The 26,439-nt window shown below is 41.2% G+C and overlaps 1 protein-coding gene across 1 annotated transcript; it reads right to left on the bottom strand.

Moving 5' to 3' along the window:
- Window positions 1-3,398: 3,398 nt before the first annotated feature.
- Window positions 3,399-26,439, bottom strand: LOC117805082 (solute carrier organic anion transporter family member 1C1-like). Its single transcript, XM_034673665.1, has 15 exons — window positions 26,307-26,439; window positions 24,201-24,335; window positions 18,415-18,556; window positions 18,121-18,253; window positions 17,895-18,016; window positions 14,017-14,163; window positions 13,662-13,760; window positions 11,215-11,430; window positions 10,894-11,058; window positions 8,409-8,604; window positions 8,108-8,273; window positions 7,790-7,974; window positions 7,360-7,424; window positions 4,441-4,558; window positions 3,399-4,281 (listed from the first exon to the last, which is right to left on the bottom strand). The coding sequence occupies exons 2-15, from the start codon at window positions 24,300-24,302 to the stop codon at window positions 3,765-3,767; spliced, it is 2,373 nt and encodes a 790-aa protein (XP_034529556.1). The 5' UTR covers window positions 24,303-24,335; window positions 26,307-26,439; the 3' UTR covers window positions 3,399-3,764.

Raw genomic sequence — 26,439 nt, 5'->3', positions numbered from 1 at the left:
ATAGAGCAAGTAAACACAACACATTGTTTACTCATGTATAGAGCAAGTAAACACAACACATTGTTTACTCGTGTATAGAGCAAGTAAACACAACACATTCTCGCGTTTGTATTTGCTCAAATAGCACAATTGTTTGTTTTTGGTGTGAACGTGACAGGGGGAGAGAAGGATGAGTCATCTTTAAAATTGTATTAAGTAAATGTGTTGTTTAAAAAGTATTTTGCTCACAGAGAAAAATGTTCTCTAATTCGTCAGTGTCTCTTCGCTCCATCCAGCCAAATAGCTTTCCTTTAACCAATTTGTTTTGGAGCAATCCAACTGCTTTGGTCGACTCTCTCAACTCTCATTTGTGTCTTTAGAAAAAAGTTTAGTGTACCAGCTGTACACTAGAGTTTCAAAATAAAAGACAGACAAAGAATTGGATAGGACAAGATTAGTATTGCCTGAGAACCTCTGATCATTTTTAACCAGAGTAAATCAACCATGTGTGTAATTTGTAAAGTAAGAATTCCAGTGCAAATCACCTTCCACCATACATCAGGGAAACACAGAGCTCATCTGATAATATTAATCCCACCCGAATCATCATCTCTGTAATTTAGTGTCATTTTTTCAAGAAGGTCTCCTCGACTTTTCTGCATCTTGTCTGGTCAAAAATGATGAAGGCTGCATTCGACGTTGCAGTGAAAATTCAGCTGGATCATTTCCCTACATTATATAGAGACCTGTTTGAAGAAGAAGCAAGCTAAAATCCATCAAAGGATCCAGGTGCTGAAGAGTGATTAGGTGGATGACAGGCTTTGCAGTGTGTTGTAAAGCACATTTTCTATCTTTCAAACAGGTTCATTGCCTTTGTAGTGTGGGGTGGCTGTGGCTCAGTGGTAGAGTCGTCTCTCGATTGGGAGGTTTGGGACTCTATCCCAGGTACTGCTGTCCACATGCCGATGTGTCCTTGGGCAAGACACCTAACCCTAAAAGCCCTGGTGGCTGTACCATCAGTGTGTGAATGGGGTTACTTAATACTAATGGTGCTTTTCATAGCTGCCTCTGCCATCAGTGCGAGAATGTGGCGTGATGTAAGAGCAAAAGCAAAGTAAAAGTGCTTTGAGTGGTCAGAAGACCAGAGAAAGTGTATATAAACACAGTCCATTTACCATTTAATGCTAACAGTCACAAGTCCACCTGCAAAACAGGACGTGCACCACGATGCCTTTTTGTATACAGTTGTCACAGTCTGCTCACCTCCTCCCCTCTGTCAATAATTTTCCACTCTCCTTGCCTCTGCTCCACTCTGCTGGCCAGCCACGCCCCCTCATCAGGCAACCCAGTTCACCTGCACACTCACCTGCTCCTCATCTGCAATCAAGCTGGTTTATAAGCAGCAGCCACTCTCCACTCCTTGCCAGATTGTTCTTTGACCTCATGCAAGACTTTCCAGCGTTCTTCTCCAGACTGATCTCCCGTTGCCGACCCTGCCTGCCCGTGACCATCCCTCCTCGCCGCTTCCCAGGAAAACACCTACGCCTTCTGTACCTGACTACGAGTTCTGCCTTCGCCCTTCCGGGGTTCTGCCTGTCCGTCCTCGTGGCCGTTTGGCGTCCTGTCCTCCTGCGGAGTACGAGTGAGTCTGTTCTTCAACTCCCTCCGGGATCTGTCTGTCACCGGTGCTTGATTCATCAGGCTGTCATCTAGCCCCGAGAGACTCGATTCCCTACCTGTGTTCGAGGTAGAGAGACTATTCACCTGTTGCTCGTGTCTATTGAACTGTTCAATAAAGGTCATTGCCAACTGATCTCTTGGCTTCCGATACTGCTTGTGGGTCCTAACTCAACCCGTAGATTACAACAGCAGAATGAAAAGTCACACTTTCAAATCAATAGTATCTTTGACTATTAAAAATAGAGGGGAAAACATAGTGACTGGGCTCAATACAAACTGCTTTACTGCTTTGGTAGCTTATAAACTATGACATCAAGTCTTTAACTTAATACAGTGTGTCACACAGTTTAAATGTATGTTATTCGTTGACATCTTCTTCTCTTTATGAAGTTCTAGCAGGCTGTACACAATGAGTACGAGTGTGTTACTGTCCCTGCAGACAAGGTGGAAATTGTGGAACTTTTTCAATGAGAAATGTCAGTAAATCTGAGTAAAAAAAACAACTTTCACTAGCTAAACTGTAACAAATCGGACATCACCATCTGCTCCAAATCCCTCACCAAAACCACCCATAACTTCTCCCTCACTGTTAATAATGCCCCTCTGTCTCCATCACCCCATCTTCTAACCTTGACCATATTAGACACCAACCTCACTTTCAGCAGCACATCATGAACATCTACAGAACTGCATTCTTTCACCTGAAAAATGTCGCTCGACTTTGCCCACTACTCTCCTTTTCTGCAGCTGAAACCCTGATCCAGAATTGACTACTGTAATAGCATTTTTATGGTTCAACATCCAAAATACTTAAGAAACTCCAGTATATCCAGAATTCAGCTGCCCGTCTACTCACTCACTCCTGTTCCCGCGATCACATCACCCCATCCTCCAAAACCTTCACTGGCTCCCTGTCCCCCAATGCATTCACTTTAAACTCCCTCTGTGGTATCTGCTCTTCAGATGTACCAAGGGTCAAGCACTGAACCTGGGGTTACAGAGCTTACTCCTTTGCTGCCCCCTCCTTCTGGAACTCTCTCCCCAAACAGATACGTAACTGCACGGACCTACCAACGTTCAAATCCTGGCTCTCAACTCACCTCTTCTGAATTGCTTTTAACTGTTCATGTTTGTATATCCACTGTGTTTCTTTTATCATGTCCTTTAATGTTATTTGTAGAGTGTCTGTGAGTGTTATGAAAAGCACTATATAAATAAAATGTGTTAAAATATTATTAAATTATAGACTTTGCTTATCCAGTGTGAATGCGTCAGACTGAACGCTGCTGTCAGCAGGTGATTCACAAACTACCATAGGTCCCCAGATAATACTAATCCCATGTGACTAGTGCCATAAGCCCTTTTTATAAAGGGATTCTGCTACAGGGCCATAATGAGGCTTTGGGATTGTGCTTTCACAATGCTGTGCTGATGATTATGTAAAAGTTCTAACTTCACCAGGAAGTGGAAAAGGGACTTCTTTAAGATACTACCTGGTGAACACAGGGATAGCAGCAATAACAGCAATTGAAGAACTTGGAGTTTTGAAGGAGAGTATCAGATCTTAAATCAGAAACAAAAAAACTTGCATTTCTAACACCCTCGAGAAGAAGCAACATAAGCAGGACCATGACCTTTACGTTGTGCCCGTGGCATGATTATGTGTTGACATTGACTTCACAGAGATTTGTGAGATGGTGTGCGGATCAGATCTGAAAAAAATCAATGTGAAAATGATATGAACCACTCAGGAATCCATTTATTGACACAGACAGAAAAACATTCCTTTCAGTCTGAACCTTGCATGGCGGTCATGTAATCATGTGCTAGATCAAGTCTTTGAATTGTTGGTGAATGTGCGCATTCACAGCAAGTCCGGTTTTATGTCAAATACTGAGCTACGTTTCTACAGCTAAGGAAATCCTCAGGTCTAATACAGCAGATCTGTCCTGTAAAAAAGATGGGTATGCTTTAGCCCAGTTGAAAAAGCAACCCCACTTGACAATCAGGGCATCAGTGACATTTGGTCAAACTTACAAACATTTCCAGAACGGCCCCTGTTGACCTTGTTTGACCCTGTGTTTGAATCCACATTGGTGAATGTCTTAATGTTGTGGGCTCTCTTTCTCTTTGCTGTGTGCTGTTTCATTTTTGTCCTCTTCCTGATGGTCCGGTCTCTGCTCTTCTGCCTCCTTGCAAAAGTTGTCCTTCCCCTCTTTCAACTCCTCCTCTGACTTGTGTCCATCAATCTCTCTCATTACTTTCTCACTTGGGAGAGGAGCTAACTCAACAGTGGTCTTCATTAGGGATTGGACTTTCTGCCCAGCTATGATGTTATTGGTTGCGATGAGTCTGCCATCTTGGAGAAGCTCCATCGGCTGTGTTGAGATCCTTTCAGAAACTGTGGGAGTGTTCCGCGGTTTGGAAGTTTTAGAAGAACTAGGCTTGTCCGCTCTAGATTTTGATGGGGCCTGAAGTTCAATTTTCTTTGACCCTTTTGTTTCCTGCATCTCCGTTTCACGCCCGGGTTTCCGAAACTGCCTTCTGAGAAGAATGATGACAGCAATGACGAAGAAATAAGAGGAACCGCTGAGACAAGTGATCAGACCCAAGAAGATCATTCTGAAAATAGAAGCAAGAGACAGAAGGCAATTATGTGAAGACATCTCAAGTGCTGGAAGAAGTATGATTACATGTAATAATTCCTCAGCTTCAGAGTTGTTAGACCACTCAATACGGGATCAGTGATTCCCACTTCCACCTTTGTAGTCCATGTCATACCTGTACATGGCAGAGTCATAAATGCGACACGCCCCTCTTCCCCCACACTTCTTGATGGACCACTTCAGGCACGTTGAATCAATCAGGGCTCCGAAATAGACCGGTGCAGGAATTCCACCTAAAGATAAAGAGGTACCTAAATATCAAGTACTCTGTTTTGATTGGACCAATGTGTCAAAGCAAGATGAGCCCGCACTTTACTCAATGCCACAAAAACATTTCTTCATTCTACTTCTCTCCTGATGCAGATCAGTGGCAACAAATGTAGTTATTGAACAAGCTTTGAGTAAGTGTGCAGGCTTATCCTGTCAGACTGCTGTGTTTTGAACCTATGTGATGTGCGTACAACCACTGCTCAAGATACCAAAGATACCTATCAGAGCTACATTATGTGACCTATAGGAAAAGGTTTTATTATGGAAAAGTAAAACAGGACCACATTTAAAGGTGACATATCATGCAAAATGGACTTTTTAATGGTTCTCTACCTGAAATATGTGTCCCTGGCATGTCTACAAACCCCCCCGAGAATGAAAAAAATCCATTCTGCCCCTGTTCTGATTTCTCCACCTTTCTGTAAATGTGTGTGAAACGAGCCGTTTCAGACTTCCGTGTTTTTGTTACGTAACAACAATATCCGGTCTGTCACGGAGTCAGAGCTCGGAGCTTGTTCAGCCCATAGACTGTATAAAATAATACTGAATCCCTCCTCTGTTTTTCATTACCTGCACAAATGTGTGCTAACAAGGAGCTTAGGAGGGAGGCATGCTAGTTGTAGGCTGTCTTAATAAACACAAAGGTCGGTTTTACTCCCCATGTCTGCAGATTTGAAGATCTAGTGGATGATTTTTATTTATCATGGATAAGTGCTAGCGCTAGTTAGCATAGCCACATAGCTACATGTTCGTAGCTGTGTACCAAGACACACGTCTACATACTGATAAATAAAACAACAAGAAACACTAAATCTATGACCAATCCTTCAGAAAGGTCCTGCTACAGGCGCCTCTCCGTCAGGATCAGATTCAGAGGGTTGAAGTAACGCGATCTCTGAGCAGCCGTGTATATTCAGCCAACATGTAAACATTAGATCAACGTGCTGGAGAGCCGAGGCACATCCAATTCCGGAGGGGGCGTGGTCAGAGAGAAAACAGAGTGTTCTGATGAGGACTGAAGAAGAGGGTTTTTCAGGCATGCCAAAATCTGATTTCAAAGTGTTTTTTTGAGCATAAACTTTAAAGACATGTTTTGGGGACCTCTTAGACCAATATATATTGATGAAAAAAGCGTGATATGTCCCCTTTAAACAAAATATTATATTACATAGATATATTGCAAATAAGAGTAGTAAAGCTTGGCTTATACTTCTGCATCGAATTGACGGCGTAGCAACATGTATGAGCTGTAAATTAACATCATAATTTCAGAATCAAAGTAAACAGAGAACGTCGCAGGGCTCTCAAGTGTTTCAGCGGAGTATTGATGTGCAACCCTGACACATCGATGCACAAGTATGCAGTGCTCATGTCCTAGTGATGGGAATTCCATCTCTTTATAGAGATCTGGTTCTTTTGGCTCGGCTCATCCCAAAGAGCCGGCTCTTTCGGCTCCCGAGTGGCTCCTCAGATTTTTTTAATACATTTTATAAAATGTTTATTATCTATAAGGCTTTATTTCTGTACTCAACATGGAGCAGTGTTCTAAAAAAATAATTATAAAGTACAAAAACAAGACTCATCTCAACTAGACAAAAAGGTCCAATCTCTGATTGTCTGTATATAATTCATAAACTTTTAAACCCCTTCATTAACAGCAGGTTCCCTTCAAAGTCTTTATTCCTCACTGATTGCACTGATGGATAAACAGTTCTAATGTCCATGACCTGGATGACTGAGAACCCAGATTGATGACATTTTTCACCTTGCACAGTCTACACTCTGCCTTTAAAGGTGACATATCATGCAAAAACGACTTTTTAATGGTTCTCTACCTGAAATATGTGTCCCTGGCATGTCTACAAACCCCCCGAGAATGAAAAAAATCCATTCTGCCCCTGTTCTGATTTCTACACCTTTCTGTAAATGTGTGTGAAACGAGCCGTTTCAGACTTCAGTGTTTTTGTTACGTAACAACAATATCCGGTCTGTAACGGAGTCAGAGCTCGGAGCTTGTTCAGCCCATAGACTGTATAAAATAATACTGAATCCCTCCTCTGTTTTTCATTCCCTGCACACATGTGTGCTAACAAGGAGCTTAGGAGGGAGGCATGCTAGTTGTAGGCTGTCTTAATAAACACAAAGGTCTGTTTTACTCCCCACGTCTGCAGATTTGAAGATCTAGTGGATAATTTTTATTTATCATGGATAAGTGCTAGCGCTAGTTAGCATAGCCACATAGCTACATGTTCGTAGCTGTGTACCAAGACACACGTCGACATACTGACAAATAAAACAAGAAGAAACACTAAATCTGTGACCAATCCTTCAGAAAGGTCCTGCTGCAGGCACCTCTCCGTCAGGATCAGATTCTGGATCAGATTCAGAGGGTTGAAGTAGCGCGGGTCTGTGAGCAGCCGTGTATATTCAGCCAACATGTAAACATTAGATCAACGTGCTGGACAGCCGAGGGCACATCCACTTCCTGAGGGGGCGTGGTCAGAGAGAAAACAGAGTGTTCTGAGGACGACTGAAGAAGAGGGTTTTTCAGGCATGCCAAAATCTGATTTCAAAGTGTTTTTTTGAGCATAAACTTTAAAGACATGTTTTGGGGACCTCTTAGACCAATATATATTAATGAAAATGCGTAATATATCACCTTTAAACTGTCTATGCTGAAATACGTCCAAATTTTACTGCATTTCCTGCAGACACTCGTTTTCTCACCTTTCCTATAGAAGTATAAACCAGTCTTAAGACTTACCAAGGGTCCTTGTCACCAAGGTCTGGATACCCAGTGCAAGGGATTTGAGCTCTGGTGCGATACATCTGTATTTATAAAACACATGGTCAGTACAGCCTGAGTCCTTTAGAAGGAAACGCAAGTATTCTTGTTGGTATAGTCAAAGCATTACTTCAACAGATTGTTTGCTGAAAGTTCCATGAGATATAACTTTACTCATATATCAAAGCTAAATTTGACAGGATTTGGTACCTGCCAGCTGTTTCCACCTGTTTACAGTCTTTCAGCTAAAGCTCTAGCTTCCCATTTAAGCGCTAAAAATGACAATGGTTTGAATCTTTTCACCTTATCAAACATGTGGAATCAGTCTTTAAATCAAATAGGGCTTACTGTTAATGTTAGCAATACCAGTTGTGATAATTTTCTGCAGGCCAGGAATGGGTGCACAGACCTGATGATGACCATGTAACCAGGCGTGGCTCCTAGAGAGTTGATAAAGGAGCTGAGAACAGATACACCCATGTAGGAGGTGAAACTCCGGCTGCAGTCCTTGGCATGAGGACACTGGCCCAGCCTCACAGATGTACTGCTGCCTGCTGGGTAAGAGTCGGACACACAGCTGCAGTTGTGAAAAACCTGGTGGAGGAAGAGAAAACAAAGTATTGGGAGGGCTTACTGGAAACAAGAAGATGAAGTGCTGATAAAGGAGGCTGGCTGGTTTATGGTGAATTCTATTGTATGGTTGTGTGATAACAATTAGCAGGCCTACCGTGTTCTTGCCGGATCCACTGGAGCTTATGCAGCCAGCCATACATGGAGAGATGTAAGTGATGCCACTGTCTGAGCACACCGGGTCCCATTCCTCTCCAGAACACGAGCAATCTCTGTTGCACTCTGCGTAGAGCATATCTGGGTTGTGCGATACACTCTGTGACCTGCAGAGAGAAGGTTGAAATCTTAGCTGTGGATAGCGCCCCCTTGAATACGAGTTACATGTGTGTTGTAAGGGAAATGGTTTGGTTTGTTAAAGCAGTATCTCAATCAGGTAAGGTTCTTCTCACAGCACTGACCCATTGTATGAGATAGTGAGCCCAGCCACAGGAATGTTATCACACTTGGTGCCAAACTGCAGTAGCAGGAGGAGGTATGCCAAGAAGGATGTGGCAAAGGAAAGCTGAGCTCCTGAGACCAAACTCAGCTTATATCTTTTCATCAGCAACCCACCGAGGAAGATCCCCACTGCCACCGCTGGGAGGTTCAACACGCCTGGAGGAAAAAAAACAGTGCTGCACATTCTCTCCAATCAGCAAGCCAGCATATATTCTGTTACTCTGAGTGGATTTTATCAGAAGTGCTAGACTGATAACACTGTGTGTGTGCCTGGCTCTGTAGATACGTTCTAATTGATTTTATCCTCCCTGGCTAGTACAAACTAAAAGCTCTAAAGCTAACACACTGCACCAAGTGAAAGCTAGCTTGGATTAGCAAACAGACCAGGGCCCGTATGCACGTCCAGCCATTAGCGATGAAAACCGTTGTTTGTACTAATGGTGAAAAAAGATTGATTAGCGGTCTGCATGAGCCAGGTTAACGCCCCAACACAGCATTACATTTAATGGAGGTAGACCCCACCATTGCAGGATTACCTCACCTGTTAGGCTGTTTAAAGGATGGAGGACATCATGCTTATGAGTTACCATTTAAAACCAAATATGAGAAGACAACAGAGATTGGCCCTGCCGCCTCCGCCCTCCCCCCGTTCCGGCGCGCCGGTTGGCGGGCTCTGGTCCTGGTCCTGCCGGGCTGCCTGGCTGTCTGCTCCTGGTGCTGGGCCCCCTCGGCCCTGGTGGCTCCTTTGGCTCTGTCTTGGGGGGCTGTGGGGGCGGTGTTGTGGGGGTGTCCCTGGGGGGGGCTGCGGGATCTCTCCCCCCTCGCCCCCCTTTCCTCCTACTGGGTGACCTGGGGGTCGCCCTGGGTGCTCCGGCGGTACCTGTTTGCTTCCGGTCTGGGTCCTTGGCTTGTCCCCTGGCCTGGGTCTCCCGCGGCGGGTTGGGTCCTTCGGTCTGACTGCTCTCGCGGCCCGGGTGCCGGGCCGAACCGCTCGGCTGATCTGACCCAAGTGGTTTCATCTGCACCAGTGGTGGTCTTGTTACACAAATAGAACACAGCACAGCGGCAACCCTCTGCGACCCAAGCTTCAGTAATGATTGTGGACACTCAGGGTTACTTAATCATTAGTATCACCCCACAGAGTTTTTTTGGCATCATGGTGAGATGGTCCTTCTCCATCTAAGTGTCTTAGGTCTCTCTCTCCTTCTCTTTCCCTGCCCCTTTGTATATCTTTATGTAATCTTTCGTTCACTTTCTCTTATTTTTAATTTTTTTGGTCCACCTAGGTGTGCACGCCCTCTTTTACAGAACATGATATTAGCTGTCAATAAAAGATAGGCCAGAGTTCTAAGAGGGATGGTGATGGTCGCATGCACACAGTCACAAGCAAAGAAGAAAAAGGTTTTCTTTCTTTTCTTTTGCTGCAAGAATAAATTGCATTAATATTTGACAGTTTGTGACAAACATGACACAAACCAGAAATGTATATGCAGACAAGAGAAAAAAGAAGAAGAAAGAAAAAAAAAAAAAAAAAAGGAAAAGTATGATGATGTCGAAATATACAGCAGATTTAGATTTAGGAGACACAACATAATTCTTGGTTGCGGTGCTTGTTGCTCAAAGCCTCTTTCATGTTGCTTATTTCATTTTGTAGGTCTTCTACTGTGCGCTCAGAAACACCACACAGATTTACCCGGTTCAAGATCTGAAGCCAGACTTTCCCTTTCTCCTTGTTTGTTCTCTTTGAGGATTGACTTGCTGATAACAGCTGTTTGTTCATTCTATATTCTTCTAATCAAATGTCCATTTCTTCTTCCTCTGAAACATTGTTTCTTCTTGATCTTCTCTCAGTCACATTGATACCACTCACCATGTTGATTGTTGTTTATGCGTAGTAGTGATGCACAGTTTGAATTTGTTGGATCAGGGTTTTCCAGGAGGTTCCCTGGACATATGACGTTTTCCACCAGCCTCGCTTTCATGGCGCACTTAGTTAATTGGACGACATGCAGTCATGCATGCGGCTCACACTACGGCCAAATGGGCCACATAGTTCCATAACGACCAATGGTCCCGTTTGTGTAATGGCTGCACGTGCATACGGGCCCAGGATCACAAAAAGAGCTGGCATGGCTCTGTGTATAGATTAGAAATGATTTTACTTACCTGGTTAGTGTTAACTAAAAGCTTTAAAGCTAACACACTGCACCAAGGGTAAAGCTAGCTTGGATTAGCAGTCCAGGAACACGAAAAAGAGATAGCTCTGTAACTGAGTCAATTTACTCATTTGAAGGCCATTTTTACCACTTCTACAACCTTTCCTTCACATTTCAACTTCAATCCCTCTTCACATATGTTTAGCATGACTCTTACTAGAACAGTGGTGATGAAAATGTAGGGGGTTCTCTTTTTAAAGCAACTGTTTAGATAACATTTATACATTACCTATGAGGAAATTGGCTCTGGATGCAGACTGCCCAAACTGTTGTTCCATGTATTTGGCTTTGAAAGTGAACAAGCCAATGAAAGAGTTGAACTTAAGGACGCTCCCACAAATAAGCAAGAAGTAGGCGGGAGTTCCCAGCAGGCGCTTCAGTGCGGGAAGAAACCCTGTAAAATAATGCCCAATGTGAGTACAAGCAATGACCAGAAACCTGCACACATGATACTCAGTGAGTACAAACTTTGATCTTTTGATTTGAACTGCAAATGGATTGAAGTGTAATCAGTGTTCTGTGATGCAAAGAAGCAGAGGCTTAAATCAACCTTTTGCAATGTCAGTCAGCTGGAGGTGGTTGTTGCTGAGGACATCCTCTGTCTCATCTAAGCTCTCACACTTGCTTTCATCCCTCTCCTTCACTAACGATCGAGGCAGGAACCAGAAGGGAATGCTGGAGATAAGCAGGAGGACAGAGGACACCATGAAACCCATCCACCAGGCACCCACCCAGCGAGCATCCTTTGGGGTTATGGTCACACTTTCTGAAAGACAGAAGAAAGTTTTTGAGGAAGTGCACAGCAAAAGCAGGAAGTCGGCCTCGTGTTCAATCTTTGCTTATTTCAGGACAATTATTGGAGATTGGAGATCAAGATTCAAGATTCAAGATTCTTTATTGTCACTATGCAGGCATAACGAAAGAAAAGTCTCTCGGCAAGGCACATAAATAAAACACACATAAATAAGTACATAAAAGTAAAAAAAAACAGCCTTAGAATAGAATGATAATATTTACAAACAAAATGAAAGTGCAGCTTAGTGCAAGTCCTGTTTTGACTGTCAGTAAGGGTTAGTGTGTGTGTGTGTGTGTGTGTGTGTGTGTGTGTGTGTGTGTGTGTGTGTGTGTGTGTGTGTGTGTGTGTGTGTGTGTGTGTGTGTGTGTGTGTATGATAGAGGTAGTCTGTGTATTCGAGAGGGTGGGTGTGTGTGACTGTAGGCGGGACGATATGCAAATGCCTCAATCAATCAATCAATCAATCAATCAATCAATCAATCAATCAATCAATCAATCTTCATTTACGTACATAGCACAAATCACAACAAATGTTATCTCCAGACGCTTTACAACAGAGCAGGTCTAGACCACTCTATGTTAAATTATTTATACAAATCCAAAATGAAGACAGGATACGTTCCAGTACCATCTTACAGCCAAGACTCAGTCTTATCTTGTCTTAATACACCACTAGGCCGCATTTAGCAAGTTACAACAGCAAGGAAAAACAAGTGCCTACTCCTAAACGGCAGTCTAAGCCTATAGCAGCAAATCAAGAGCTGGTCCAAGCCTGACCCAGCCCTAACTATAAGCTTTATCAAAAAAGAAAGCCTACTCTTAAAACTAGTGAGGGTGCCTCCTAGACACTGACTGGTAGATGATTCCAAAGCAGAGGGGCCTGAGAAGTGAGGGCTCTACCTCCCATACTACTTTTAGAGACCTTAGGTATGAAGATCAGGTCTAGAAACATTGTTAGTAACTTTAATGGGGCATGGGGACTTTTAATGACATGCAGACAGAGAAGAGAGAGAGAAAGACTAGGTCCCAGTGTGTCATTTCCCCTGGCAGTCTAAGCCTCTAGCAGCATAACTAAGAGCTGGTCCGAGCCTGATCCAGCTCTAACTATAAGCTTTATCAAAAAAGTAAGTTTGAAGACTACTCTTAAAAGTAGAGAGGGTGTCTGCCTCCCGAACCCTGACTTGTAGATGATTCCAAAGGAGAAGGGCCTGAGAACTGAAGGTTCTACTTCCCATAATACTTTTGGGACTGTTACAAAGATTCAAAGACACTAAATGTATGTGTTTTGTTTACTTTATTTCCCTAAAGCTTGCTGTACTATTCAAATATAACCCAGCATGTACATACTGTAAGTATATTTCCGTGGGCATGGTAACCACAAAGACCAGGGGACACATTTAGACATCAACCTGCCAAAAGTCGTCATCTGTTGATAAAGACTGCAGCTTATTTATGTATTGTACAGTTGGTCCATCAGAGGCAGAATTCATTGAGGGGAAAAAAAGAAGGAGAAGCAGTAGAAGAAGAGGATACTCCAAACCACACAAGCATACAGGATTGACAAACTGTTTTGTGTAGTGTGTTGTACCCAAGCTGAAATGTTAAAGTTTGTCCAGGGAAATGAAAACAGCAGGAAGAACTTGGCCAGCAGCCAACCTCCTTATTGCTTTGCCATTGTCTTGAGGTCTCTATCCCTCTGGTCTACTTGCTTTGCTTGAACTTAAACATTGACAACCAGTATGGTTTCCAACTTTGAAAGGGAGAGGGGGTTGTTTACTGCTATATTACTAGCCACATACTTAGCACTATGAATGTTGCACTGAGAGGAAATATAAGTAAGGTGGTGACATCACGCATGCACAAAACCTCAAAAGAGCTGACCAAAGTGCTCCCAGTAACCAGTAGGTGGAGCTTCACAGCTAAAAAGCACACTGATATGGTCAATGTACACTCCCAGTATGGTGAGATCACTTTGTAGATGTCTTGATGGACATTTTTTTCACATGTATTTAATAGTGATGACAGTAGAAGTTACCAACTTAGAACCCAATGTTGTTTTTTGAGTGGATGGATACGTATGCAGGATTTTTATTTCCAGCCACCAGCTTACTCTTTGTTTAAGTGTAGCTAGCTGTTAGATAATCTGTAATAAAAGCTTAGCATTAGAGGCTCTCCACATGTGCAAAGCATCATTCAATATACCTATATCCACGTATCCAATGTCCACGTATAGTCTGGCACAGTAAGAGCCCAGGAGGAAGCCAAACATGGGGCCCAGGAGAGTGATGGTCTGGAGGCAAGCTGCAGATCACAAAGTAATGATGAAATAATGTCATTTTGTCTAATGTGATCCAGAAGAGAGTGGGAAGTACCAGATTTTACAATAATAAACATGACAAATTTTTAATATTTGTAATCAGTTACCAAACAGGAAGTGCAGCAGAAAGCAGCATTCTAACTTAAAGGTTTTAGGAAATATCTCTTTTTTGGTTAACACAATTTTGACGTTGAAATGTTAAATCCTACTGGAAATCAAAATGAAGAAATCATACTTTACCAATATAAAAGGGTGAGTTTTCAGCTTTAGCAAAGTCGTCGATGTACGAGATGCCCAGAGGTGTGACCGGTGTTTCTCCAATCCCCCTCAGGGCGTTCCCGAGGAACACATAGATCCACATGCTGGAACCAGACTCCCTCACACAGGCTTCATGAAGACACATTAAGAAACAACAATAACATGATCATCATAGATACCGCTTCATAAGATCTGAATAGTATATTTGGAATCTGGACAACCTCAGTTTAGTCCCGTAGCTTCCAAGTATTTCAGGGGAACTTTGATAAAATTGTAACGTAAGCATCAGCGTATTACAAAGGGGTTTGGTGACAGCTTCATAAATGTTCCGATAGGTTCAAGCGCAATGCAAGGTGGCTTAAGAGGTAGACGCTGTATATTGGAGGTCATCCATTTATCCGACAGGGGCTTCCTTATTTTCATGAAAGTGTTTTCTCTGTTACCCAATTTGTATTGCAATCTCCCCAAGTGCAAAACATTCCCCAAATCTTTGAGCCATTGTTGAAATGAAGGACTCACTTCTGATTTCCACATTTGTAAGATAAGGCGTGTAGCCAACAATGTACATAAGGAGATAGATTACCCTAAATATTTATCAATGCATGGGTTTGTGTTTACTGAACCAAAGATAGCAAGAAGTAAGTCTGGAGCATAGACTGTATCAATAATGGACGTAGTATCTGTGACGTCACCCATCTGTTAACTGCTCTTGATATATAATCAAACACAAGGCCCCAGAAGGAGGCTAATGTAGGGCAGGACCTAACGTGATTGGCAGGTATTCCAGTGCATTGATATATATGCAAAGTGGAGAAGTGTTATTATATATGGCATGACGTCTAGCTTTGGAGTAGTGAACCCTGTGTACAGTTTTTGTATAAATAAATATATAATTTAGATTTTTTTTTAAAGGATTTAAGAGCATGTTTATTCACACAGGCTTCATGAAGACACATTAAGAAACAACAATAACATGATCATCATAGATACCACTTCATAAGATCTGAATAGTATATTTGGAATCTGGACAACCTCAGTTTGGTCCCGTAGCTTCCAAGTATTTCAGGGGAACTTTGATAAAATTGTAACGTAAGCATCAGCGTATTACAAAGGGGTTTGGTGACAGCTTCATAAATGTTCCGATAGGTTCAAGCGCAATGCAAGGTGGCTTAAGAGGTAGACGCTGTATATTGGAGGTCATCCATTTATCCGACAGGGGCTTCCTTATTTTCATGAAAGTATTTTCTCCGTTACCCAATTTGTATTGCAATCTCCCCAAGTGCAAAACATTCCCCAAATCTTTGAGCCATTGTTGAAATGAAGGACTCACTTCTGATTTCCACATTTGTAAGATAAGGCGTGTAGCCAACAATGTACATAAGGAGATAGATTACCCTAAATATTTATCAATGCATGGGTTTGTGTTTACTGAACCAAAGATAGCAAGAAGTAAGTCTGGAGCATAGACTGTATCAATAATGGACGTAGTATCTGTGACGTCACCCATCTGTTAACTGCTCTTGATATATAATCAAACACAAGGCCCCAGAAGGAGGCTAATGTAGGGCAGGACCTAACGTGATTGGCAGGTATTCCAGTGCATTGATATATATGCAAAGTGGAGAAGTGTTAGCATATATGGCATGACGTCTAGCTTTGGAGTAGTGAAGCCTGTGTACAGTTTTTGTATAAATAAATATATAATTTAGATTTTTTTTTAAAGGATTTAAGAGCATGTTTATTCAAAGTTGATTGAAAAGGTCTTTGCAGTTTTTTCAGCACTGCCTTCTATTCACGCTATTGAGATTGAGAAAATAAAGTCTCCATCCTTGATTATCCAAACTTTGTAAATGACATATGAATACAATGTGGTGTCCATTCAGTCTCAATTTAATGGGATGCTAATTTCAGCTTGCATACCACTGCATTGTATGTGATTTTTAGATTGTGTTTCTTTCTAAACATGCCTTGTCTGAGCGGCTGAACAGGATCAATACATGCCATTCTGTGGGTGGATGACATGTTTTTGTGAGAAGTAGAATTAATTACGGTTTTACAATAGAACGACTGGAATAACATTTCAACTGAGGCCCGTCTCAGGGAACCAGGACTGATTGGATCTGGGCTGCTTCGAAAAGAACTCTGAAGAATACATCAACGGATCTGTGTCCATGTTTAGTGTATTACTATGTATAGACGATGTCTGATTTTAAGGTGACGTTGTAAGACCGGATTGTCCAATTTTATTTTGTAATTCTTTTCTTTCCTGCACGTCCCTACAGAGAATTTCAGCAGCTCTGTTGTGGAGCAGTATGTTCACAGCTTGAGGGGGTAGTGGTGTGGGTGTGGGGGGTCCCTTTGAAGGTCAGACTGTGATCTGTACATTCCAGGCATATTCTAAAGAAGTAACTAATGGTTTTAATCAGGATTTACTTTGACAAAGACGGTTTTGCTCTCACATTCACAAACCATATGCTGATAGTAGCCAAGAGGTGGTCCTGTGGATTTTAACACCATCAGAAGAGGTTTATTGAAAAGTGGGAACTATGTTCAAAGCAGACTTTTCAACTGACTCTTTCTAGTTTTATGTAATGTGTTAACTTGTTTTTTGGGCTTTATTTTGATAGGGCAGCTTGAGAGAGACAGGAAATGTAAGGAGAGAGGGCCAGGAATGACCATAGACTGTATAATAAAAGGGAGGACACACACCAAATCACGCCGGGACAGGAATCGATCCTATAATCAGTGCAATAAGTACTGTAGGGGTGTCTGCTCTACTGTCTGAGATTAACTGGGGCCCTGTTAAAGGTACAGTGAGTAGAATTTAGGGGGACAGGCTTGGAAAAAAATGCATATATTATTCTTAAGCATGTTTAAATTAGTACAGAATCATCTGCATATAGAAATAATGTCATTTTGTTAACTTAGAATGAGCCTTTTTTGCTACATAGGAACAGTTCCCCTTCCATGGAGGCTGCCATCTTGCATGGCCATGTTTCTATAGTAGCACAGAATGGACAAAATATTAGCATATGTGTTTTGTATTTAGTGAGTAGTCGGACAAAGAAGAAAGGAGGGAGAGGAGAAGAAGAAGAAGAAGAAGAAGAAGAAGAAGAAGAAGAAGAAGAAGAAGAAGAAGAAGAAGAAGAAGAAGAAGAAGAAGAAGAGAGTGGTTGTTATTGTGTGCTAAATAATTTGCATTCATAGGAGTTTTTGATGGTAGACCCCTGACCAATGGAGGATCATACTTATCATGCATCACAGCAGCTTCTGGTCCTCAAAGATCAGCGTCGGGAGGGATGAGCAATGGAATGTTTCAATGCAGAATCTGACCCTCTAGTTATAGCAAAATGCTTTCATTTCTACACACTGTACCTTTAATTTATTGTGCTAGAATGAATCTTCCCTTCAAAATAAAAGCTTGATTTATGTGATTTTTTTTAACTACTTGTCGTACAAACTCGAATGAGGAAATCAGGAGAGGAGAAGCCAGAAGTTAGGATTCATATTCTTGGTTGCAAAGAATAATGTTCAAACAAATTTAATGGACATACTGTATATCCAGTATACATTATTTGAGAAATATAGTTGTAGAAAAAGTAGTTAACTGTAACCATCCATAAAGCCATGGGGCTATCATAACAGAAGAGGCACATAGATAACTATGGGGTTATATTGAGTGCTGGTGAATGGTGTACAACGCAAATTCATATTCTATCTGTAACAAATGTTTCTAAAAACATTCAAATGTTAAATGGTTTGGAGTGAAATTTCCAAAGTATAGTCAGATCAGAATTCAAATCACTGGTAATTTAGTTGAAGACATCCATATGATCTCAATGTTTAGCCTACTGTCTTACCTTTGTTGTCTTCAATAGATGGCTCAATCTGAACTCCACCTTCTTTTTCCAGAGGATCCACACATGCAGTTATTTTGACGCTGTCATTCTGGAAAACCTGAATGATCGTGTCGTACTTGTAGCTGGGGAAGTCAGCATGCCATAGTTAGACAAAACCTTGATTGTTTGAAGATAAACATTTTTTTAAAATGGAGTTTTTTTAAATCAGGTTTTTTGTAACATTTACCTTCCCATGAAGAAGTGTGTCAGACCGGTAAGAAAGGCCCCAACAGCCATCAGGAAACAGCCCACAGCAATGAGTCGAGGACGATGTAACTTGGCTCCAAAATGACTGACCACAGCAAGAAACAACAAGTTTCCTTACAGACAGAAACGAGAAGCCATGAGAGCACAAGAACAGTGTTATATGGTACATGTAGAGCATCACCAGCTACATTTCTGTCAAATCAGAAATTAGGTAGCAGAGACAAAAGTAAGTCTAAACACACAAAAGATTAGGGTTTACTCAACACATAGATACCCATCTCAAAACTGCCATCTATAAGTCCAACGTGTGTACTGGAGAGGTCAAAACGTCTTTCAATCTGAGTGATGGAGCTCTTCATGTAGGTTCCCGTGAGAGCTTTGGAGAAACAGGCGAAGGATAGCGCCACAATAAACAACTAGAAAACACAAGGGGAAATGCTTTAGTCATTAAAAATGCATACCACAAATTATGATTTTATCATCAATTATCCTTATGTAATGCTATATCTCAGTGAAACACATAAAATGAATGCATGTTGACTTTGATGTCTTGTTCTCGGCCAACTGACAGAATTATCTCATTTGGCTTGGTTTTGGTCTCCACCAACCAGTGGGGGAGAAATCCATCTCTTTCACTCTTAAATACCCAGACATGTTGGTTAGCTTTTGGCTAAATACAGAGCAGTGAGAAGGAACCGCAACAGTACTTTTGGGGTTGAACCCAAGTGGCAACCTCCGACCACGAGAGTTGAGGCCAATGCAATAGTGTTCAAAGTGCAGTTCCTCGAGTGTCCTCTTGAGGCTGGCTCCTGGAAGTATCGGGCACCACATACACATTGATTGAAAAAAGCCAATCTTATCAGAAATAAACATGTTTACTGAATAGCTCATTTCGATCAGAACACACTGTACAGGGGGTGAATTATTTCATAACGCAGCAGTTTTGCAGACATTAAGATTACAAGTTTTCCATTATGAAAGGCACAGCTGACTTGATTGACAGGCAAGAACACTGTAGGTGTTAGTGAGGAGGCTCAAAGCCTATCTCTTTACCTAAAAGTAGCTTGACAGCAGTTAGGTTGAGTTCAGCATTTACAATATGACACCCGCCGACGATTGGCTTAAAAACAACGCTTCAGAAACAGATTGGTGACGTCAAGGATACTACGTATTAGGGGTGACCCCAAATAGTCGAATATTGGACGATTCGTTCTAACGAGCCTTAGTCGACTGCCAATCTCATAGTGGAATATTTGCATATGAAACGTGGATCATTCCATTCAAACCATGGGGGTGCTCAATGTCTAATTTTACATTATTTTCCTGTTTCCCGTAAAAATAGTGTCTCATATATCCTGTTTTGATATAAATATAGACTTATTTAATGTAATTCTGAGAACAGCTCTTGAAGTGTTAAATCTCCTTAAAGTGGTAATTAAATCTCCCCTGGTAATTAAAGGTGGACCATTTAGTGGGACCTGTGGAGCAGACGTACCTCAGCTGGTCTTTAAATCTTTCTACGTTCATGGCAGCTCAAAATGTCAGGAAATAAAACTTCAGATGATCCTAAAAACTAGTGATGAAGATGAGGAGCAGCTTCATGAAGAGGACTGTGAGATCAAGGATTACCGGACCACACAAAAACTGTACGGGGCCAAAAGAACCAGGAGCGATACCCAAAGCTGTCTGAAGCCTCAAAAACAATCCACAGCATCCCATCCACCTCCACACCATCAGAGAAGATATTCTCAAAGACAGGATTTACAGTCAACAAAGACAGGAGCGCACTTCTGCCCGTACACACGATGGTTTTCCTCACGTACAGTTTGAAAAGACTCAAGACGTGATGAAAGACTGTTTTAAAAGGTTCTGTTAAGAGATTTAAAAACCCTTTAGCTGGTTCAGGTTTGATTTTGAACATTATACAAATGTTTAGCCTTAAGTTGGACAAACTACCCTCCACAGTGCTGCTCTCCTCTGTGTGAACACTGTTTAAATATCTCCTGATTCCTTATTCTATAACGGCGTGTTGTTCCATGTTTAACGGATGGTGGCCTTATTTTAGTTTTCTCTCCTTCATCACCTCGTTGTTTTTGCAATATAGATTAAAAAATCTAAGTTTTATACTTATAATATTCTGTTGTCCCTTTTACTTTAAGCTATGAGTCTCTTAATTGTAAAGGGTTATGTGTAATATTGTCATGTGGTCACCATCATGCAGACTTTGGGTCAATAAGGAAAAACAACAAACATTCCACTATTCGTCGACTATGGGCAAAATCTGATGAATCAGATTCGACTAAGCAAATCCTTAGTCGGGCTCACCCCTACTACGTCTATTTATTATACAGTTTATGGTTGTAATATGGACTGTATACAAAGATGGACAAAATAACAGCAGGCCTTAAATGATGATAAAACATTGTGAACATCCCCTGGTGTCTGGCTGCAGTACTGCTCGGAAAGCCTGCCTACTCCATGTAAACAAATGGGACGTGCTGAATAATATCAAACCATATGTAAAAAAAAAAGATCCCAAACATGGTTTCTGTCAATATGGCTGGTTCTCGTCATGCTGATTTATTGAACTGTTGTGGTTCCAAAAGTGGAGGTCAGGACCCTGGACACGAATGGTTAGTCGTGAGATGCCTTCTAAAATAGTTTTTCAAATCACCTGGGATTGCATAATTTACTCATTGTTGTGTAAGCAAAGACACAAACAATCATTAAAGTTGAAGTAAAACTTTGAAAACAACAAAATTTAATTCGTTTTCTGCCATGATTTGTTGCCAGGTGACTCCCGAGGTGATTACAACACATTAACAAAAGGATCAATAGCAGCTGGTTAATTCACAGCTGCATAGAAAACACAGAGACATGTGCACATATTTAATTTTCTGCAGAACCACTACATGAAGTAACTTTAAGTAGGTATGAAGCTCCCAGACGCACACAGACCTGCATAATAAAAAGTCCTTTCACTGCTGGAGTCAAAACAGGAAGATTGCTCATATTCTGCTTCTAGCCTTTTATAAATTACTAACCAGAATAAATAATATTCTGGTTTTTAGCTGTTTTTTTCTTTAGTGTTTTGCTCCATTGTCATAGTCATTAGTGCTTGCCCATGGCTGTGAGGAACATTTAACCACCTTGAGGGACAGTGGGGATCGCCAGTCAGTTGCATCATCATTTTGGGTGTCTTGGGCTGAAAAGGTTTTGCTGAACTGTATTTTCAAGTGTTTGAAGTTTTTGTTTTAATTAGCTTTGATGCAATAAAGAAAGGGGGTTTAACATCATGGTTGTCAGCTCCACAATGTGGTTCCGGCAGGGCTCTGTACCAGATTAGCAGAGCAGAAAAGAAGCGCCCCTCTGTAGCCAAGAGTGTCCACTTCAGACCAACACTAGGAGCAGTTCTCTTGCCAACCTGAGCATTTTGTGAATAAGTAGGTTGTGTGTTTTTTGGTAGCTAAATGATCAAAACTTCAGTACATTACAAACTGATATCAGCTGGCTCCAATAAATATACTGTGGCACCACCAATCTTTTTCCACTTCATTTTATCATTACAGATATATCTAAGTTAAAATCACTGTTAAATCTAAATGTTAAATCTAAATGTCAGCCGGACTGCCCGCTGTCCATAATGATTTAGCAGAAAATATTTGAGGCAGTTGGAGGCCATTAAGAGATTTCACAACACTCAGAGACAGCACTGAACCAGTCTATGGTATGGACAAGCAAAGTTGGTATTGCTAAGTCTTTAAAGGTGACATATCACGCTTTTTTCATCAATATATATTGGTCTAAGAGGTCCCCAAAACATGTCTTTAAAGTTTATGCTCAAAAAAACACTTTGAAATCAGATTTTGGTCTGCCTGAAAAGCCCTCTTCTTCAGTCCTCCTCAGAACACTCTGTTTTCTCTCTGACCACGCCCCCTCAGGAAGTGGATGTGGCCTCGGCTCTCCAGCACATTGTTCTAATGTTTACATGTTGGCTGAATATACACGGCTGCTCAGAGATCACGTTACTTCAACCCTCTGAATCTGATCCAGAATCTGATCCTGATGGAGAGGCGCCTGCAGCAGGACCTTTCTGAAGGATCGGTCACAGATTTAGTGTTTCTTGTTGTTTTATTTATCAGTATGTAGACGTGTGTCTTGGTACACAGCTACGAACATGTAGCTATGTGGCTATGCTAACTAGCGCTAGCACTTATCCATGATAAATAAAAATCCTCCACTAGATCTTCAAATCTGCAGACGTGGGGAGTAAAACGGACCTTTGTGTTTATTAAGACAGCCTACAACTAGCATGCCTCCCTCCTAAGCTCCTTGTTAGCACACATTTGTGCAGGGAATGAAAAACAGAGGGGGGATTCAGTATTATTTTATACAGTCTATGGGCTGAACAAGCTCCGAGCTCTGACTCCGTGACAGACCGGATATTGTTGTTACGTAACAAAAACACTGAAGTCTGAAACGGCTGGTTTCACACACATTTACAGAAAGGTGGAGAAATCAGAACAGGGGCAGAATGGATTCTTTTCATTCTCAGGGGGTTTGTAGACATGCCAGGGAAACATATTTCAGGTAGCGAACCATTAAAAAGTCCATTTTGCATGATATGTCACCTTTAATGTATGATGCTTTTATTTTGGCATTTCCGCTGGGCGTCAGTGTGAATTTAAATATTGGCTAAATATTAAGGACCACTGAGCAACATTTAACATTTAGATTTAACATTTACATTTAGATTTAACATTTAGATTTATAGTAAGCATTTAGATTTAACAGTGATCTTAACTTAAACATGTTTTTCACAACAAAGTTAAATGTGAAAATGATCACAAATATTCCTGTAATTGTTTTAAAAAAACATTTCATGATTCACTCTTCATTTTTAAGATGTTTTGGAGCTAAAGGTGGAGAATTGTTGCTCTTATTTTCAGAGTGCACAACTTTACAACTTTATTTGTATACTCAATGGGTTGGACAGGTAAACAGTAAACTTCAGCTCAAAGCGAAACAATATACAGTGACTGGAGGTGACCAATTTAATGTTTTTATTTGAAACTGGATATTCTACAAACTTGTAAAAGTGTATGTAAAACAATATAATTCATGTATGTTACCAGTCTGAAGACATTCTCCAGATAATCTACATTTAAAGAGGAAGTAGGGCATCATGCTTGGCGTAATCATCCAACCTGTAAGCTACTTTCATATGCTTGCAACTGTTTCCACCTCCTCTACTGCAGCCTCCACAGTCTTTGGTTTAACTCTGTGTGTGGGCACCCTGAGTCCTTTTGTTACTTAACAGATCTCCATTGAGGATTATTACCATGCCTTTCCATGTTGTGTATCAGTTCTGCCAAATTACTACTGAGGCTTGGGTTCTCATCTTAAACTTGTTATAACTGGACTCTTAGGGCTCAAGTGTTCTAGGGAGTCTATTAGAGTGCACAGACGGGGTATAAATAGCTATATGATATGCAGCAAGTGTAATCTAATGTGCTCTACTTCCTTGTCTGATTTGGAAGGGACTGATGGTAAGTTAAGTAATGGGTCTTCATTTACAATATATATATTTTTATTATGGTATTGTATTTTGGGCTTTTACCTAGAAATGTACATTTTAACCAGTATCTACTGACTGAACTTGGGGCCATGAGGAAAAGGCCTCCATGCATGGATGAGTGTTTTGAGAAATGCTCCATTATCTCTGCACATCCAATGTAGTGCTGCAATCAGGCAAAACTGATGCTAGTTGACAAAAGGTGATATAGAGTCAAATCATGGACACCCAAGACTTTCAAAACTACATGTTATCACCTCTTAGCTTGATTCCAACCACTTTGGGGGTGCACATGTCACATTTTCATCAATTTTACATCATTCTCTAACTTACATGCTAGCATATTGAAGTTTGAGCCCTCACTGCAGACAGCTCCAAAAACTGCACGACCTGCTTTTCATGGCACCTTAAGGATGGTCTGTAGTTTATCATGGAGACGGAATTGTATGTAACAAATATGATTGAATAAAAAAAAGCTTCAGTACTTTGAGGGTGGAGATGCAAGGCTCTTTTCTGGTCTTCATGTCAGGATCACACAGAGCCTGCTGGCTGGTCATCTTCCCCCCACCTTCAGGTATTTCCTCCATCTTGCTGGTCTGCTGAAACCTTCCTTCAGGGCACTGTAAAGAAAAGGACACAGACTAAAGATGAACCAAAATAAAGAAATGCCTTTTCTTCTTCCAATTGCCAAACTTGGTCCATGCAAGAACTTGAACCAGCAACCCTCCAGATCCCAAGCCAAGTCCCTATGGACTGAGCTACTGCCGTTTACTTTACTGGTAAGGACCACACCATCAACACGATGTAATTCAACAATGGTTTATTGACTTGATTAGAAAAGTGTTTGCATTTCTTGCTGTAATTAGTTTGGGGACACTTATAAGGGGATCTGCTATAGCTCTCAGCACAACTAACCTCCCAGAAGACACTGGGTGGGAGGATGGGGTGTGACATCTGAGAGCGAAAGTGAGGAGAGGGATAGGTTTGAATTCATAATAGAGCTGGAAGAGGCCTGCTTGAGGTGTTGTCCTGCTCCTGTAACTTTGCTATATAGAATCACTTATTATTACATTACTGTTGGGTTACTGTATCATAAAAACTTGATGGCTTTCTTCCAATTAGTTCCAAATGTACCCCATTGGGAAATGTAACCCCGCCCACCAATAAGGAAATGGTGAGAGAGCTTAACTTAGTTGGTACCTTTCTAGTCTTTTGATCTATGAACTCTTTTTTCCCCCAGTTTAAACCTAATCCTAAACCTGATGACCTGTCAGCACTGTGAATGTGTCTACATGGGGTTATTGGTATGTAGTGTTAAGGGCTATGAGTAGTCCAAAGGATGGATTGCTATTTCCCTCATTGTCCTGATGAACTTTGTTACTCTCTAATATCTGTTCAGTATTTTAACAAAATAACCACTTTAAACCATCAACTAACAAGTTCAACATCCATATTATTACACATCTAAAATTGATTCATTAAATAGAGGTTATGAAAACTATATGAGCATTGACTAAGCTGTTTCTCCATTGGGTTCCATTCCTTGAGCTACTTTGCTTCACATATGCATTAAAACCACTCCTCCATGCTGACAGCATGAGGCCACATAACTTCAATCTTATTGGCTCTCTGTCATCAAAAATGAAAGGCCCTTGATCACAGAGAGTTAATTTAAGGCTGGAAGTGACACAAGCTTATGAGCAGGGTAACGTATGGCTTCTTATCCTCCATAGGGTATACATTGATTTTGTTATCACTTTTTAAAAATCCAAATGGGAGCATGGTGTTGTTCCCCATGCTATATAATTCTCCTTACAGCAGTGGTGCAACGAAACACTCAAAGCACCTCACCCCAAAGGGCACTAAAGATTGCCAAAATGTAACAGTTAACCAAGGACTGTCTAGAAAGAAGAGTTACGCTAAGTATGCCAGGGTAGCTGGGATGCAGGATTTGACACTGAATGCTTTTTGTTTTTTAAATTATACTCTGCAGGATAGGATGATGCAAGTTTGGAGGGTTGAAAGTCCACCATTGTAAGGTCCTAGCATTGATTTGTAGTAAACGCTTAAAAACCAGAGCTTTTGGGGCGCAGCTGGTTCTATCTTAATAAATGATCAAGTGTGTATGATGTGCTAAGTCATACCGATACATCCTTTGTAAAACTTAACATTTTTAAGAAATACTAATTTGACATTTCAAGAATTGTGCTTGTCCCTTTCTGCTAGTTTGCCTGGTTAAGGACACAGATTGCTAACAACTAGCCTAATCTGAACACACTATTTCTTATTCCCATACCAAGCTAAGCTAGCTACCTATTGCTATAACCGATATTAACATGGCATATTAAGATGAAAAGGTTCACACAGAATAAATGTGGACTGAGGAATGCTAAGTTTCTGAAAATGTAGCTGGATTTGACCAAATATGGAAAGTTAGTGAGACATTATTGGAATTTGACTTGAGCACAAAAATTGCCTATTTAAATTTGACTAGCAAAAATACTGCAATGTTAAAAATGAGTCATGGTTTTGAAACATTTCATGAATTGCAAAATGATTCATGTGAGTGGAAGCAGCACAACTTTAATTACCTGATTAACTTTCCTAGCCTCTTCTTCTCACAATCCTCTGAGCTCAGGACCGGTCAGGAGCTGCAGCTTGAGTCCATGTCAAAGAGGACAACAGTTTCCCATGACATTTCTCCCCCTTTGTGCTCTAGGATAA

Source organism: Notolabrus celidotus, chromosome 21 (assembly GCF_009762535.1).
Source record: "Notolabrus celidotus isolate fNotCel1 chromosome 21, fNotCel1.pri, whole genome shotgun sequence".
Lineage (NCBI taxonomy): Eukaryota > Metazoa > Chordata > Actinopteri > Labriformes > Labridae > Notolabrus > Notolabrus celidotus.
The sequence above is the reverse complement of the archived record's forward strand: the minus strand, read 5'-3'. Positions and strand labels throughout refer to the sequence as shown.

What these genes read in the sequence shown, in the direction of transcription:
- LOC117805082 (XM_034673665.1), bottom strand. Translation starts at nt 24,302, where the DNA reads ATGGAGGAAATACCTGAAGGTGGGGGGAAGATGACCAGCCAGCAGGCT. An exon ending in AGATGGCAGTTTTGAGATGG is followed by an intron (nt 18,254 to 18,414) that starts GTATCTATGTGT and finishes TCTGTCTGTAAG; the next exon opens with GAAACTTGTTGTTTCTTGCT. An exon ending in AAACTCACCCTTTTATATTG is followed by an intron (nt 13,761 to 14,016) that starts GTAAAGTATGAT and finishes TGTGATCTGCAG; the next exon opens with CTTGCCTCCAGACCATCACT.